The 13204-nt window shown below is 52.3% G+C and overlaps 1 protein-coding gene across 1 annotated transcript in view; it reads right to left on the bottom strand.

The window, feature by feature from the left end:
• ARK2C (arkadia (RNF111) C-terminal like ring finger ubiquitin ligase 2C) overlaps nt 1-10086 on the bottom strand; it is a 52576-nt gene extending 42490 nt beyond the window's left edge. The window contains exon 1 of the mRNA XM_074856587.1: nt 9984-10086. Within this exon, the coding sequence (XP_074712688.1) occupies nt 9984-10044 (61 nt within the window). The 5' untranslated portion in view covers nt 10045-10086. The remainder of the gene's footprint in view (nt 1-9983) is intronic.
• Nucleotides 10087-13204: the final 3118 nt, after the last annotated feature.

Below are 13204 nucleotides of genomic sequence, written 5' to 3'. Positions count from 1 at the left end.
TTTCCTAATATCCAATCTAAACTTTCCCTGGTGCAACTCAAGGCCATTTCCCTCTTGTCCTATTGCTTTTTACCCGGGAGAAAAGACCGACACCAACCTCTCTGCACCCTCCTTTCAGGGAGTTGTAGAGGGCCATGAGGTCTCCCCTCAGCCTCCTCTTCTCCAGACTAAACCCCCCCAGTTCCCTCAGCCGCTCCCCATCACACCTGTGCTCCAGACCCTGCACCAGCTCCGTTGCCCTTCTCTGGACACGCTCGAGTCATTCAATGGCCTTTTTGGAGTGAGGGGCCCAAAACTGAACCCACTCATCAAGGGGCAGCCTCACCAGTGCTGAGTACAGGGGGATGATGCCTTCCCTAGTCCTGCTGGACACACTAGTTCTGACACAAGCCAGGATGTTCTTGGCCACCTGGGCACACTGCTGGCTCATATTCAGCTGGCTGTCAACCAGCACCCCCAGGTCCTTTTCACTCCCTGGGCTGTGGGTCACCCTTCAGCCCTTGGAGCTGGGAGGTTGAAGGGCTCCAGCTCCACACATCCCCCAACCTCCTGCTGCCTCATGCCCACCTGGATTCACCCACGCTGTCGTTTCCCACCCAGGACAGATTCACGTACCGGTGATCAAAATGTGAGACAGTGTAGTCAGCCTGCAGCCCCCAGATGGGTTTGTTGCCACCTCCAGGCTGTCCCAGAACTGCACTTGACACACAATAAAACCATTATTTCAGGTTTTGTGTTGGGTCAGGCTGAGATGGGAGTTGATTTTCCCCACAGCAGCCCTCATAGTGCTGTGCTTTGTATTGGTAGCAGAAAAGCGTTGATAATACACCAGTGTTTTGGCTACTGCTGAGCAGTGCTTTCACAGCATCAAGGTTGTCTCTCCAACACCCTTTCCCCATCACCCCCCCTCCAAAGGACAGTAGGCCAGGGGTGGGCAAGATCCTGGGAGAGGACACAGCCAGGACAGCTGACCCAGGCTGACCAAAGGGATATTCCACACCATATGACATCTGCTCAGCAATTAAACCTCAGAGAAAGGACAAGGGTGCATTGATTATTACGACATTTGTCTTCTGGAGCAACTGCTACACATGCCAAAGTCCTACTTCCCAAGAAGTGGATGGACATCATCTGCTGATGCAAAGTAGAGAATAAACCTTTTGTTTTCCTTTGCTTCTGCATGCGGCCTTTGCTTTTTCTGTGTTAAACTGCCTTTATCTTGATCCACAAGTTTTTCTCCATCTTATTTCCTCCCTCGCTGTCTTGCTGAGGAGGGGAGTGATAGAGCGGTTTGGTGGGCACCTGGTGTCCAGCCGAGGTCAACCCACTACAGGTTCATACAGAAGTTTCCCACTCAGGCCCACAAGGGCTAAGCAAAACCAGCTCAGTAAGTGCTTTTGGTACACAAGAAAGAAAATTTTCTCTGTTTAGCATCATGGATAGCTGCCTGCAGCCCATCAGTCTCGAAGGAGGCTCTGCCCAGAGGAGCAATTTGCGGTGGGAGTTTGGGGCTGCCAATGGGCTTTGTAGGTGGCCAGCACAGGAGGGGACCCTTTTTTAAAGGGTTGCATGCAACTGAGACATTCACTACTACAAAAAAAAAAAAAGCCTTGTAACCCCAAGCCCACTCATGTCATGCTATCTCTGCACAGAAAGCCTCCTCGTTCCTTATCTCAGTCCCCAGAGATTTGTGGGATATCGCAAATAACGGCTGGACAAGATAAGGCTTCTTCCAACACGCTGCTTGCTCCTAACATCTATAAAGCCTCATCATGACAGACCTGAATGGACCAGTGCCTGGGGATGCTACTTCTCATCTGGTTTCAGTCCAACCCTGCTCTTTTCTAGATAGTTTGAGCAAATATTGTGAGCTTTTTCCTCATTTTCACGCTTTAGACACCCATCTCCAAACCCTACCAACATGGTCACCTCCCATCAGGGTGAGCAGGGACCAAAGACGCTCAATTTCGGCCAAGCACAGCTTAATCCACTCCCAGTCCCTTCCACCTCCTAGTGTTGAGGGAACTTCTTAATTTCAATTAGCCACTTGTGCAGTAAAACCCCCCAAGGAGGAGGCAAGCTGTCAGGATCTGACCCTCCAGGGCTTACCACCGTGGTAATGTGAATCCAGGCACGCCGGCAACAAGATGTTTATAGCCCAATGATTCATAATACTGCAGAGTTTGCAGGAAATGTAACACCATTCATGATTAAGAAATGCTCTTGTTTTCTGCTAAATATATAAAATAATCACTCATCCCCTGAGCAGCAGATGCAAATTATACATAGTATTAGCCTCATATGCCAACCACTATAATTCCGGTGCAGCATGAAGCCGTTTCCCAAGGCTCTAGAAGTCCCTTAATCTGCTTTTTGACGTCAAATGACAAATTTCTTGCCTTGGATCATTAACGGGATGACTAATGAAAGCTGATAAGTGAATTTATAAATGAAATTAAAGATATTAATATTAAAGGCCAGGCTACAAGAAAAAGAAATGTGTATTTAGCAAACCACAACAAGAAGCGCGGTAATCTGCATGAGATTTACAGCTCCTTTCCTGACAGGCAAATTAGAGATGTGGTATTTTCTGCCTGGAGGTTGTGGAAGCTGCCAGGCTTGACGGACATCTCTCCTGAAGCATTAGCAACCCCATCACCTTCAGACACTGCCTGAGATTTAAAGAGCTCCTGGTCAAGTTTGCCAGCAAATGCCATGCCACGGCTGAAAACACACTGATAGTCTTGCAAAGATAACTGCATCACCAAACCCTCATGCAAACAAAATACCTTTAGACTGTGGTCAGTTTGCTGCCCATTACATTTAAAAAAAACCCCACAACCCAGAAACAAACCAAATCACCTCAAACTAGATTCTCATCTTACTCATCCCAGTATAAATTCCAAGCAACTCTTTCAAAAGTTGAGGACTTCCTTTGGATTTATGCGGGCATAAACAATTTCAGACCTTTCCAGCTCGGTGCCCAATCTCACATCCAGGCAGCTTCACCATGAACCCACAGCTCATTTCTGACTACAGCTGCTCCTCACTCAGGTTTGGAGCTCACAGGAGAGTCTAAGTCTCAGCTCCCACCAGCTGATGATGATCAGCCTTGAATGGACCAGACCAAACATCCTCCACTGCCCCAAGGAGCACACACAAATGAGATCCTGTCCAATGCTGCAGGGCTGCATGACAACAGGCACCTCCTCTACCGTCAAAAAAAAAAAAGAGGAGAAAGCTTTTTTTGTCTGTAGATGCCCCGTTTTCAAGCAGACATATCATGGAAACAGGTTGGTTGGGCAAGTGCTCATGAGTGATGCCTCCTCACGCACCCAGCTTCCGAAAAGACCAAGATCCCTTTGGAAATATCAGTACCTTGAGCTAGCAGCATGACTGAAGGAAGAGTCAGGTGCCACAAGGAGAAATGAGAAAGCCCAGAGACACAACACGAAGCACCCGCTGGGGAGGGCACATTTGCTATGGGGACGTTTCCCAACCTCACCCCTCACTAGAGGAGCCCAATGTTGGAAGCAGCTGCAGCATGACGGATGACCAAGGGACCATGTTCTGAATGTCTTTTAGAGACCCTCCCAAGCCTGAAGAAAACGACAAGAGCAGTTTTTCAGAGCAGCTCCTAACTCAGTGTCAGTGTTGGGTGCCCAGACATGTGGCTTGGTGGGCTGTCCAATTCTGCCAGAGTCCTGCTCAAGGTCCCTTCAAAGAAGTTCCAGAAGGTACCCATGGCCTGGCTTTCTCCTCGTTTAGGGAAATGGCTGCTCCTTGGACCATTTGGGGAAGGAGATGGAGGAGTAACCCACAGTAACAGCTCCACGGCATCACTTCAGGCCCCCATTGAAACAGCAACGACCGGTGGGTCTGTCTAAGCGGATGCAGCACGACAGACAAGAGGCATTCAGGTCCTTCTCCGAGCTACCGAAACCCTCATCCAAACATCTCCCCACAGGCAGGTCCTCACTTTGAAGGGTCCCAAGCTGCCCCTTATTGCCTCTCCCTATAACCTGCATCTTCACTGCTTCCAGCACTTGCTTTGCTCCTGACGCTGCTGGGCTTAGTCACTCAAACCAAAGCGATAATGTTCGTTACAGAGTTACAAGCCATACACATGCAACTTTCCTGCAGGCACATTTTGCAGCCTTTAAAGGGAGGGAGAGAAAACAACAGTGGTTAAGGACACTTACCAAGAGGGATCCACGACAGCACGTGCCAACCAGCCCAGCTGGGGCTGGAAAATGTAAAGGACCAGCAGGCAGGAAAATAGGTGACAAAAGGTCCTGGGAGACTGCAAAACTGAGCAGAGGAGGAGCAGAAAGGGTTAAGCAAAGGTGATGGGGAGGCATGGAGGAGACATGGGTTTGCTTTCCCTTTGTCCTGGCCAAGCTCTGCCCACCTGAGCTCTCCTGCGCAGAAACCCGTTCCCTGCCACCACCAGGATCTATCACTCTGGCTGAAAAGTGATTGGGGGCTTTTTTATATTAGAGGGAGAATTCAGCCATTCCCAAAAGACCTGATTTTCTTCCTAAGAAGGTTTAGGAGGAAGACAAGACCACACAAGGATTTAACTGGGGGATCTCCCATGGGGTCCTGCGTGGAGCCGCTCGGGAAACCAGAACCCCTCTGCCAACCCCAACTGCAGACCAACCCGCTCCATCTTCCCACATTGAACCCAAAAAGGGAGAAAACTCTCATTTTCCCCACTGGGTCTTACTTAGCCCCCCTGTCACTGCCCACCTGCAGGTCCCTGCTCTGGCCCCACATCGCCCTTCTGCTTCCCAAACCACTGCATCAGCTGAAAAACCTCCCAAGTGTTGTAGTTGACTCCTGAGTTTTGAGCACCAGGTTTGCCATAAGTAGCAATTTGAAGCTCTACTTTATATACTACCCTTTAATGGAAAAGCTTTGTGCTATCGCCTGACTCCAGAAGCTGCAGGTTTATGTAGAAACATCCAAATACCGTGAGATGCCCAAGAGTCACGACATCTGACGGTGCCATCACCTCTCCCAATCGCCAAACGAACTCTGGTCTTGGAGGTTATGGATACTGAAGATGATCTAGATGTAGGAGAAGACCTTTTGCAAAGTCTCCCCTTGAACTTCTGGCATAGTTATTTAATGCTTCCCAAAACGAGTGCTCCCAAGGGCAGGAAAGGCTTTTCTCTGCTGACCTGCTGCAGCACGTGTCCCCTCTCGAACACCTCTAGAGGTAAGGGCCTTCCAGTTTTGACACGAGGCAGCCCCAGCACAGCATTTGGGTTTAAACCATGTAAATGGGATCGAGGGGATGCCTGTGCCCTCACTACCCAGTGTTGTGACCCACAGAGCCCCCGAAAGAGGCATCCTCCCCTCTCTTTCCACCCCTGCATCTCGAGGTTGTGACCATCCTCCGTCTGGTCGGTGGAGAGGGTTGAGCTGGTCTTGGATGGCACACGTGCTCCCCGTGGCACTTGGGGGGTTTCTCCTACAGCTTTGGGAGGATGGGGCTCCCATGCCTGCCCCAGCAGTGCTCCATCCTCCCCTTGTAGTTAAGGAGGTGCTCCCCAGATTACGAGCGGGGTTTAAAACAACAACAAAAAAGGAAGCTCAGACTTACTCTAGGACAATCCTTCCAGGACGTTCACGGAGGAGGACTCAGCACGAGACCGGTGACTCGGCAAAGGACCGAGGCCAGCGGCAGTTATGGCAGCATCCTGGCGCCTACGGATCTCGCCCCCCTGTTTGTCACCCCACACTCTGTCTGGGACTGTGTCCCCACCGTGGCCCCACCGCCTTGTGTCCCCCCCCAACCAGAGTAGGTCCTGGATTTTGTGGCAAACACCCCTCAAACCCCTCCCCAGTTTCGCAGCTGCATTCGCTTTCTCGCTCGGGCACCAACTCACCGGTTCTTAAATAACACACTTCCACCGGGCCAGATCCGCACACAGCAAAGTAAATCCAGATCAGTTTGCATTAGACTTTGCTGATAATTCCCAACATGAGCAAAATGTGACCGCTACTTGTTTATCTTTTCCTTAAAAACGATGGAAATTGTGACACCACCCCAAACCCCATGTGAGAGACAGACCAGATCAGCTCCCATTTGTCATCATTAAATGCACACGGAGGTGTATAAGACCTTTACACAACCCTTATACAAATAAATCTCAGAGCCTGTTTTGTCCGTGTTCGGGATTATCCGTCTCCCTGTTATTGAAATAAGTTATTTAAAGCAGCCCAGGAATACAGGTTGGTGTTGGAGAGATGTATAGGCTTTACAGAAATCACTGCATGTGCCTCCACACCCACAGCAGCACCACCAGCACGTGACTCATCTTGGATTTCCTCAGCCCGCGATGCTAAAATAAAAAAAGATTATTTTCTTTGTACCAGGTGGCTTTTCAGGACTTGGAGTGTCAAAGGAATTAAGTCATTAAATTGTGGATGCATCTGATGGATGATGAGCTTATGAAAGCCTGGTGGTTACTGACTAATAAGGCTGGGAGGTAGAGGAGGGGGAAATGTTTCCTCTTGTAAGAATGTGTTTCTAACAAGACAGGTCAAAATATGATGCGGATGATAAATTGCTTAGTACCAGTTGCCATCAACCCATCAGCTTTCTGTGTTATTAGATTACCAAGGTATCCTCAGAGTATATTGACCAAACAGTTTTGCTCTGTATTAGCGCTAATTTGCAGAAGAAGATCTGGGGGGTTATTGTGCTCGCTGCAGTGAATCCGCCACTCCAAACAAAGGGGCAGCTGCCGGCAGGTGTCTGTAGCATGAGGTATGTTTCCGAGAGGACTGGGTTTATCCATGTCGGGGTTTTGGGGTGGGGTAGGGGAGGGGGATTCATTTTTTTTCCACGCCATAACCCGAATCTCATTGTCTCATGTGGGGGGAGGAAGGGTGTGTTGAATTTAAAAAAAATAATAAATAAAGAGAAAAAAAAAATATCACATTGGAAAATGATCAGCCCCAACAGGCATGCATGTCTCCCTTCATGCAAGCGAGAAGCACAGCCTCCCTCCTCGGGATGCGTATGGGGACATGTGTCACGCACGGAGCTCAGCGCTGGCCCGGGGCGAGGATGGAGCGAGAACAAAGGGCCACAGCATACACTACATCCAGGGGGGAGCAGGGGGGCAACCCGCTTGTGCTCATACAGGGGGGGACAGGATGGCCAAACAGTCATCAAGATACACGGAAAAGGAAATATGGAGAAGGAAATCATAAATAAATGGGGTTTTTTTTCAAAAAAAAAAAAAAAAAGAACCAAACTCAGGATAAAGCTAGGAGGGAGGTGGAAAGGCACGGCCTTGCAAAATGATGCATCTCTTCGAGGAATGCTGGGGTAAGGCAGGGCGGGTTGCTGGAGCCACTTGCTTTTTGTTTTGTTTGCTAGCGGCTCCTCTTGAAATTTTAGCAGTGGGAACCACCGACCTGCTGAATTTGTCTTCCTCTGATTAAAGACAAATAACCAATCCTGTGTCTTCCTCCCTTCTGTGGAAATGCAATTAAGAGAAGATGCTCCCCCCCACCACCCCCCAACCCCAGCCCCGTCTCCTGCTTTCGGGAGCCCTGACTTCCCTCAGTTTCTGGTGGCATCCAAGCCAAAATCGGGAGGTTTTACAGGACCATTTTGCAGACCTGGGAAAGGAGGCCTGGCGCAGGAACAAGGAGAGGTGACCAGTATTTATTATCGCTTTGCAGCTGCAGCAAAATCACTCACTGACCACAATTTGGTTGCCCATCCCTCCCTGCTTCCGATACCTTAAGGTTCCTGGTGACTTTCTCCCAACCCCATAGTTTGCTCTTTTGACCAAATGGAGTTATTTAGAAGATGGTGGGCCTGGAGGCTTCAAGCAGGAAAATGTAGTTACAACATTAGCAGCTGGGACGGTTTTATGAGCCCTGCCTTGCAGGGGTCTAGTGAAGATATTTATAGCATGCCAGTCGCTGCGGGACCGAGGCACAGCAACTTCTCGCCTAGCAGATGGTGGGCAGGGCACTCGCATATATGTAAATGTTTAAATATACAGCTAATAGATTAAAGGGATTTTTTTTTTCTTCCAGGTTCATTTATCTCTTCTTAATCAGAGTTTAAAAAAAAAATAATTCCCCCCATCCATTCAGAGGTCGTCCCTCTCGTTTTGCTATCAGTCTGGTAAGGAATGTGTAATGTTGTAACTAGAATGAAATAAGCAGCAGACCCTTCCACCAAATATCTATTTTTTTTTTTATTATTAATAATGAGGGCTTGGATTTATACACCTTTTTTTTTTTTTGGCTATTCTGCAGTAAAACAAAATTCTGCATCAGCACAACGGTAATAGGGACTGTGCATCTAGGGAGTATGTACACACAGACTAATGCTGAGGGTAGATATGGGATAGGAGAAAAAAAAAATGTATTGAAAAGCCCCCATATCTGCACTACGGGAAAAAAATCCACTCAAACCTCACGATGGGGGAAAGCAAGGAAAAAATCTAAACAGCAGGATACGACAATAAATGGGAAAACAGCAATAGAAAAAGCACACTAGGTTAATATAGGAAAACTAGTTTCTTTATTGAGAGATCGTATATTAGTATTAGTGGAATCGTGTGTAACAATGTCATCATGCACACAATACAAAAAGGCAAGGCCCACCATGCTATGGAAGGGCAACAGAACAAAAGCAGCGTACACTGAGCAGATGTATAGGCTACAGCACATTACATTTCAGCAGGGTATGTCTCTACAGAGAGATTTACATCAGAAACTAGGTAATGTAAAAAAATACAGACCATGCTTTAGTTTTAGTACAAGAAAAAGGTGAAGATACACAACCAAAGGATATTCGATACAGAAAATTACCCACAAAATAAGAACAGGAAGTAATTTAGCACAGCAGAAAAAAATGTTATCCCTGTTTAATGGAAAAGCATTTTGCCAGTCGTCCCTCTTCGCAAGCAAATTTTAATGGGGGGTGGGAGGAAGGTGTGTTCCCCAGGTCGGAGGCGCGCTAATGGAACGGGACACTTGTGGCTGGTGGGGCCGGCGGGATGGAGCGTGGGGCTGGCAGGGTGGGCGAGGGCCCACGGGGGACAGCTGGCCGTGTCACCGCCGACGGGGACCGGGGGGCTGCTGCCCTTTGCGGGAGCCTCTCGCCAGCAGCTTTTGGGGGGTAGTTTTGCCCCCGTTTGATCACAGATCTCGCTCCCCCAACTCTTTTCCAATTTGAGTTTTGGAACTAAGGCTGATCGCGTTTCCTTGACGGATTTCCCCCCCCCATGATTTATTTTTTTTTTTTTAGGGGGGAGGGCGGGGTTTCGGCTGCAATTTAGGGGCGTTTGCCCTCCCCCCAAGCCCCCCAGGACACTCTGCGCCCAACGACCACAGCAAAATGAATCCACTTAACAGGAATTTACAGTGCAATGTACTCAGCTAAACAGGATGAAGGTACAAAAATGGCTGTTATCGTCTACAGCTACGCTGAAATGGCCTGGTGGCTACGCTACACGGCGAGACGGGGAGGGAGGGAGGGGGGGAGTGGGTGGGTGGGGGGTCAAATTAAAAAATAAAATAAAATTTAAGAAATAAAAGAAGGAAAATGGATCTACCGAAGCACAGACTGGAAGTGCAGGCGGGAGCGGGGCAAGCGGCGGGCGCCGGGGAGGCCCCGGGGAGGCGGGAATGGGGGGGACACACACCCCACAACGGGCACTGCGGGGAGCCCGGGGGAAAGAGGGGAGCTGAGGGGGGCGCGGAGCCCTGCGCGCCCGCGGAGCGAGGCGGGCTCGCCCCCACCGCCTGACCGCAGGCTGAGAGAGCGGGGAGGGCTGGGGAGGGGGTGCAGGAGGGGGGGGTGTGGGAGCAGCCCCCCTTCCTCCTGCCGGCGGACCCGGAGAGCCCGGTCCGAGCCCGCCGGGCAGCCGCGGCCCCCCGCCCGCCCACAACACCCACACTCCCGCCCCGGGACGCGAACCCGCGGCCCCCCGCGGTACCTCTGTTGCGCACGGAGCCGAAGACGGGCAGCACCAGGTAGCCGACGTGCACCAGGACCATGCTGCGGCCTTTTGTGGCGCGGTCGCGGCGCGGCGCGGCCCGGCCCGGTCCGGTCCCGCCGGCCCCTCCGACGCGGCGGCGGCGAGTGGCTGCCGCCCGCTCCGCCGGCACACAAAGGCGCCCGCCGCCAATGGCAGCGCGACGGCGGGCGGGCGCCCCGCCCCCTTACCCCCCGCCCAGCCAACCCGCCGCTGCGCTCCGCAGCGACGCCCCGCCCCCTCCGGCCGGTGCACCGGCCAATGGGGAGGCGACGGGGGCGGTGATGGGCGGGGAGGGGGCGTGGGCACCGGGGCGTGTGCGCGCCGCGTGCGTGCGTGGGGCGCGCGCGCAAGGCGGTGACCGTGAGCGCCCCACGAGCGGTGGGGACACCCCAGCAGCCGCCGTCCCCACACAGCTCCCGCGGCCCGCCCTGCCCTCACGGGACAGCCACCGGGTGTGGGGAACGGAGCACGCGTGGGGCCGCCGCCGTCCTCACAGGCGACACAGCGGCCTGTTGTGTGTTGGCGCCCCAGGTCCTATCACAGAATCACAGAATCATCTCGGTTGGAAGGGATCTTGAAGATCCTCCAGTCCAACCGTTAACCCAGCACTGACCGTTCCCAACTCCACCAGATCCCTCAGCACTGGGTCAACCCGACTCTTCAACCCCTCCAGGGATGGGGACTCCCCCCCTGCCCTGGGCAGCCCATTCCAACGCCCAACAACCCCTTCTGCAAAGAAATACTTCCTAAGAGCCAGTCTAACCCTGCCCTGGTGCAGCTTGAGGCCATTCCCTCTTGTCCTGGTGCTGGTTCCTTGGCTCAGGAGACTCATCCCCCCTCTCTGCACCCTCCTTTCAGGGAGTTGGAGAGGGCCATGAGGTCTCCCCTCAGCCTCCTCTTCTCCACACTAAACCCCCCCAGTTCCCTCAGCCGCTCCCCATCAGACCTGTGCTCCAGACCCTGCACCAGCTCCGTTGCCCTTCTCTGGACACACTCGAGTCATTCAATGGCCTTTTTGTAGTGAGGGGCCCAAAACTGAACCCACTCATCGAGGTGCGGCCTCACTGAGTACAGGGGCAAGATCCCTTCCCTGACAGGATTTAGGCGCTGACCTAAAATGGCTCCAGCCGGGTGCAGAGGGATTGTGGGCAGCGTGTGGAAACCCCACGGGGCTCGCAGCTCCTTGTGAAGAACCCCCGTGCCTTAAAAAAAGATAATCACCCCCCCAAAAAAAACCCAACCAGAAGCTCATCCCTGTTGATCTAAAACTGTTTTAATGAAGTGGGAAAGACGCCGCTGTGCAGGAGGGGTTTGTCAGGGCACAGGGTCCCAGGAAGCGTTTTCCGGTGCCGCGAAACGATTTTTCGGTGGCCTTGCCACCTTCCCACTCTGGCCAGGCCGGGGGTTGTTTTTGCGGTGCTTCCACCCCCCCCCCCCACTGCCAGCCACTGTCCCGCCTTGGGGAGCCCCCTTAATCCCGGCTTAAGCTTTATCCATCCCGTGCATCTGGCAGGTTAAGCGCTCGGCAGTGTCTTAACGTATATATGAGATGGATTTGTTCGTCTGGATTATTGCACTGGGTTTGTCGTTGGGTTTATTTTGTGGGGTTTTTGGTCTTTTTTATTTTTTTTTCCCCCCCATCTGATCTGTTTAACCCTTTCCATCCCAGCCGCGCAGCCTAAAGGCAGACGCCAGCCCCCGCAGTGTGGGAAGGATTAAACTTGATCTGCAGGCAGCGGGGACAGCTGCCCACGCACCCTCGCCACCTTCTTCAGAGCTGTGACATCCACCCAAAAGGGCTCTTTTGGGTAAGCTTTCACACCACTACTGCACTGAGCTCCCCTCAAACGGGAGCAGGACAAGTCCCAGGTGCCCACGCGATTGCATCCCAGTTTGGATTTTCCCTCCTGCCTTGCCCACCTCAGTGTCTCCCAGGAGGCTGCACCGACTCCAGGAGGGGTTTTAGGTAGGGAAAGGCTGGACCTTGTCCCCCGCTGTCACCGTGCTGCTCTGAGCAGTGCCCACGCCACGACTCGGCCAGCCCTGGATCTGCAAAGCTTGGTACTTGCAGGTGGCACATGTCGCCCCACCAGCATGAATATTTCCAAGGAAGGAGCAAACTTGTTGGGTTTTTTTCCATGCTTATGCTGTAATGAAAATGTTTCCCATGCCCCGTTTGTGGTGCAGCATGGAAGAATTACTGCTTTCCACCCATTTCTACCAGTGGCAAGAAGTGGTTTCCATCAGCAGTGTGCGATCTGCTGGATCTTACGTGTCTTTAAACTCTAAAAAGCCTGGAGGGGACTAACGTAGCCAAATCCACACGTGAATCAACCAAGGAGAGATGTCCACCTTGCCTGCACTCGCCCATCCCCACCATGATGGCTGCAGGACAGTCCCCGGGGGACTCCCGGAACATGCATGTGCCCTGCAGAGCACCCCAATGGTCCCCTCCATGGTCCCCTGAGACCGCCGCTGGCCCCAAGACGGGGTCTGCAGCCCTGCCGCCAGCTCCGGTTGCCTTGGGCAGCTGCTCCCATGGCCCCCAGCTCCACCACGGCAGTTGTCACGGGTATTTTGCGGGGCTCAGCCCTCGCTGCTGTTGCTTTTCATGCACGCATGCTCCCCCCCCCCCCGCCGGGGACACCCGATCCGTCGCTGGGGCTTTGTGTGTCGTGCAGATGCCTCAGGCACAGGTTGACGTTAAAATTAGCCTTTGGCTTCCTCCTGCCCACGTGACCAGTGCCTGTTGGTGTCTCCCAATGCAGCTTTTGGAGTCCCAACGGCAGCAGTTTGGGGCAAACTCCCACTTTTGCCCCAGGCTCTTTTTAAATATCAACACCATGAAATTCTTCTTTAACGTGATGTTCTCCAGCCTCGTGGATGTCACGTGTGCCACCTGTGTACCTACAGAGTAAAAGTTTCGGAGATGCTGCAGCAGAGGCATCGGGGCACTGGGAATGTCTCACCCCTCAGTCCCGTGGGGAGGGTTTCTCCCATTAGCCAGGCACGCACAGAGGATATTAAATAAATATAAATGAGGTACAGAGCAGTTGAGAGTTCTGGGGCACATATGGCACATCAGCCACCCTCCTTGGGCAGGTCTTGGGGTCACCATAACCCTCAGCTCATTGCCAGACCTGCCACTCACCCTCTGCCCACCTCGGTAATTTTGACAT

This window comes from Strix uralensis, chromosome Z, assembly GCF_047716275.1.
Source record: "Strix uralensis isolate ZFMK-TIS-50842 chromosome Z, bStrUra1, whole genome shotgun sequence".
NCBI classification, from domain to species: domain Eukaryota; kingdom Metazoa; phylum Chordata; class Aves; order Strigiformes; family Strigidae; genus Strix; species Strix uralensis.
Note: the sequence above shows the minus strand (reverse complement) of the source record. Positions and strands in the feature narration are given on the sequence as shown.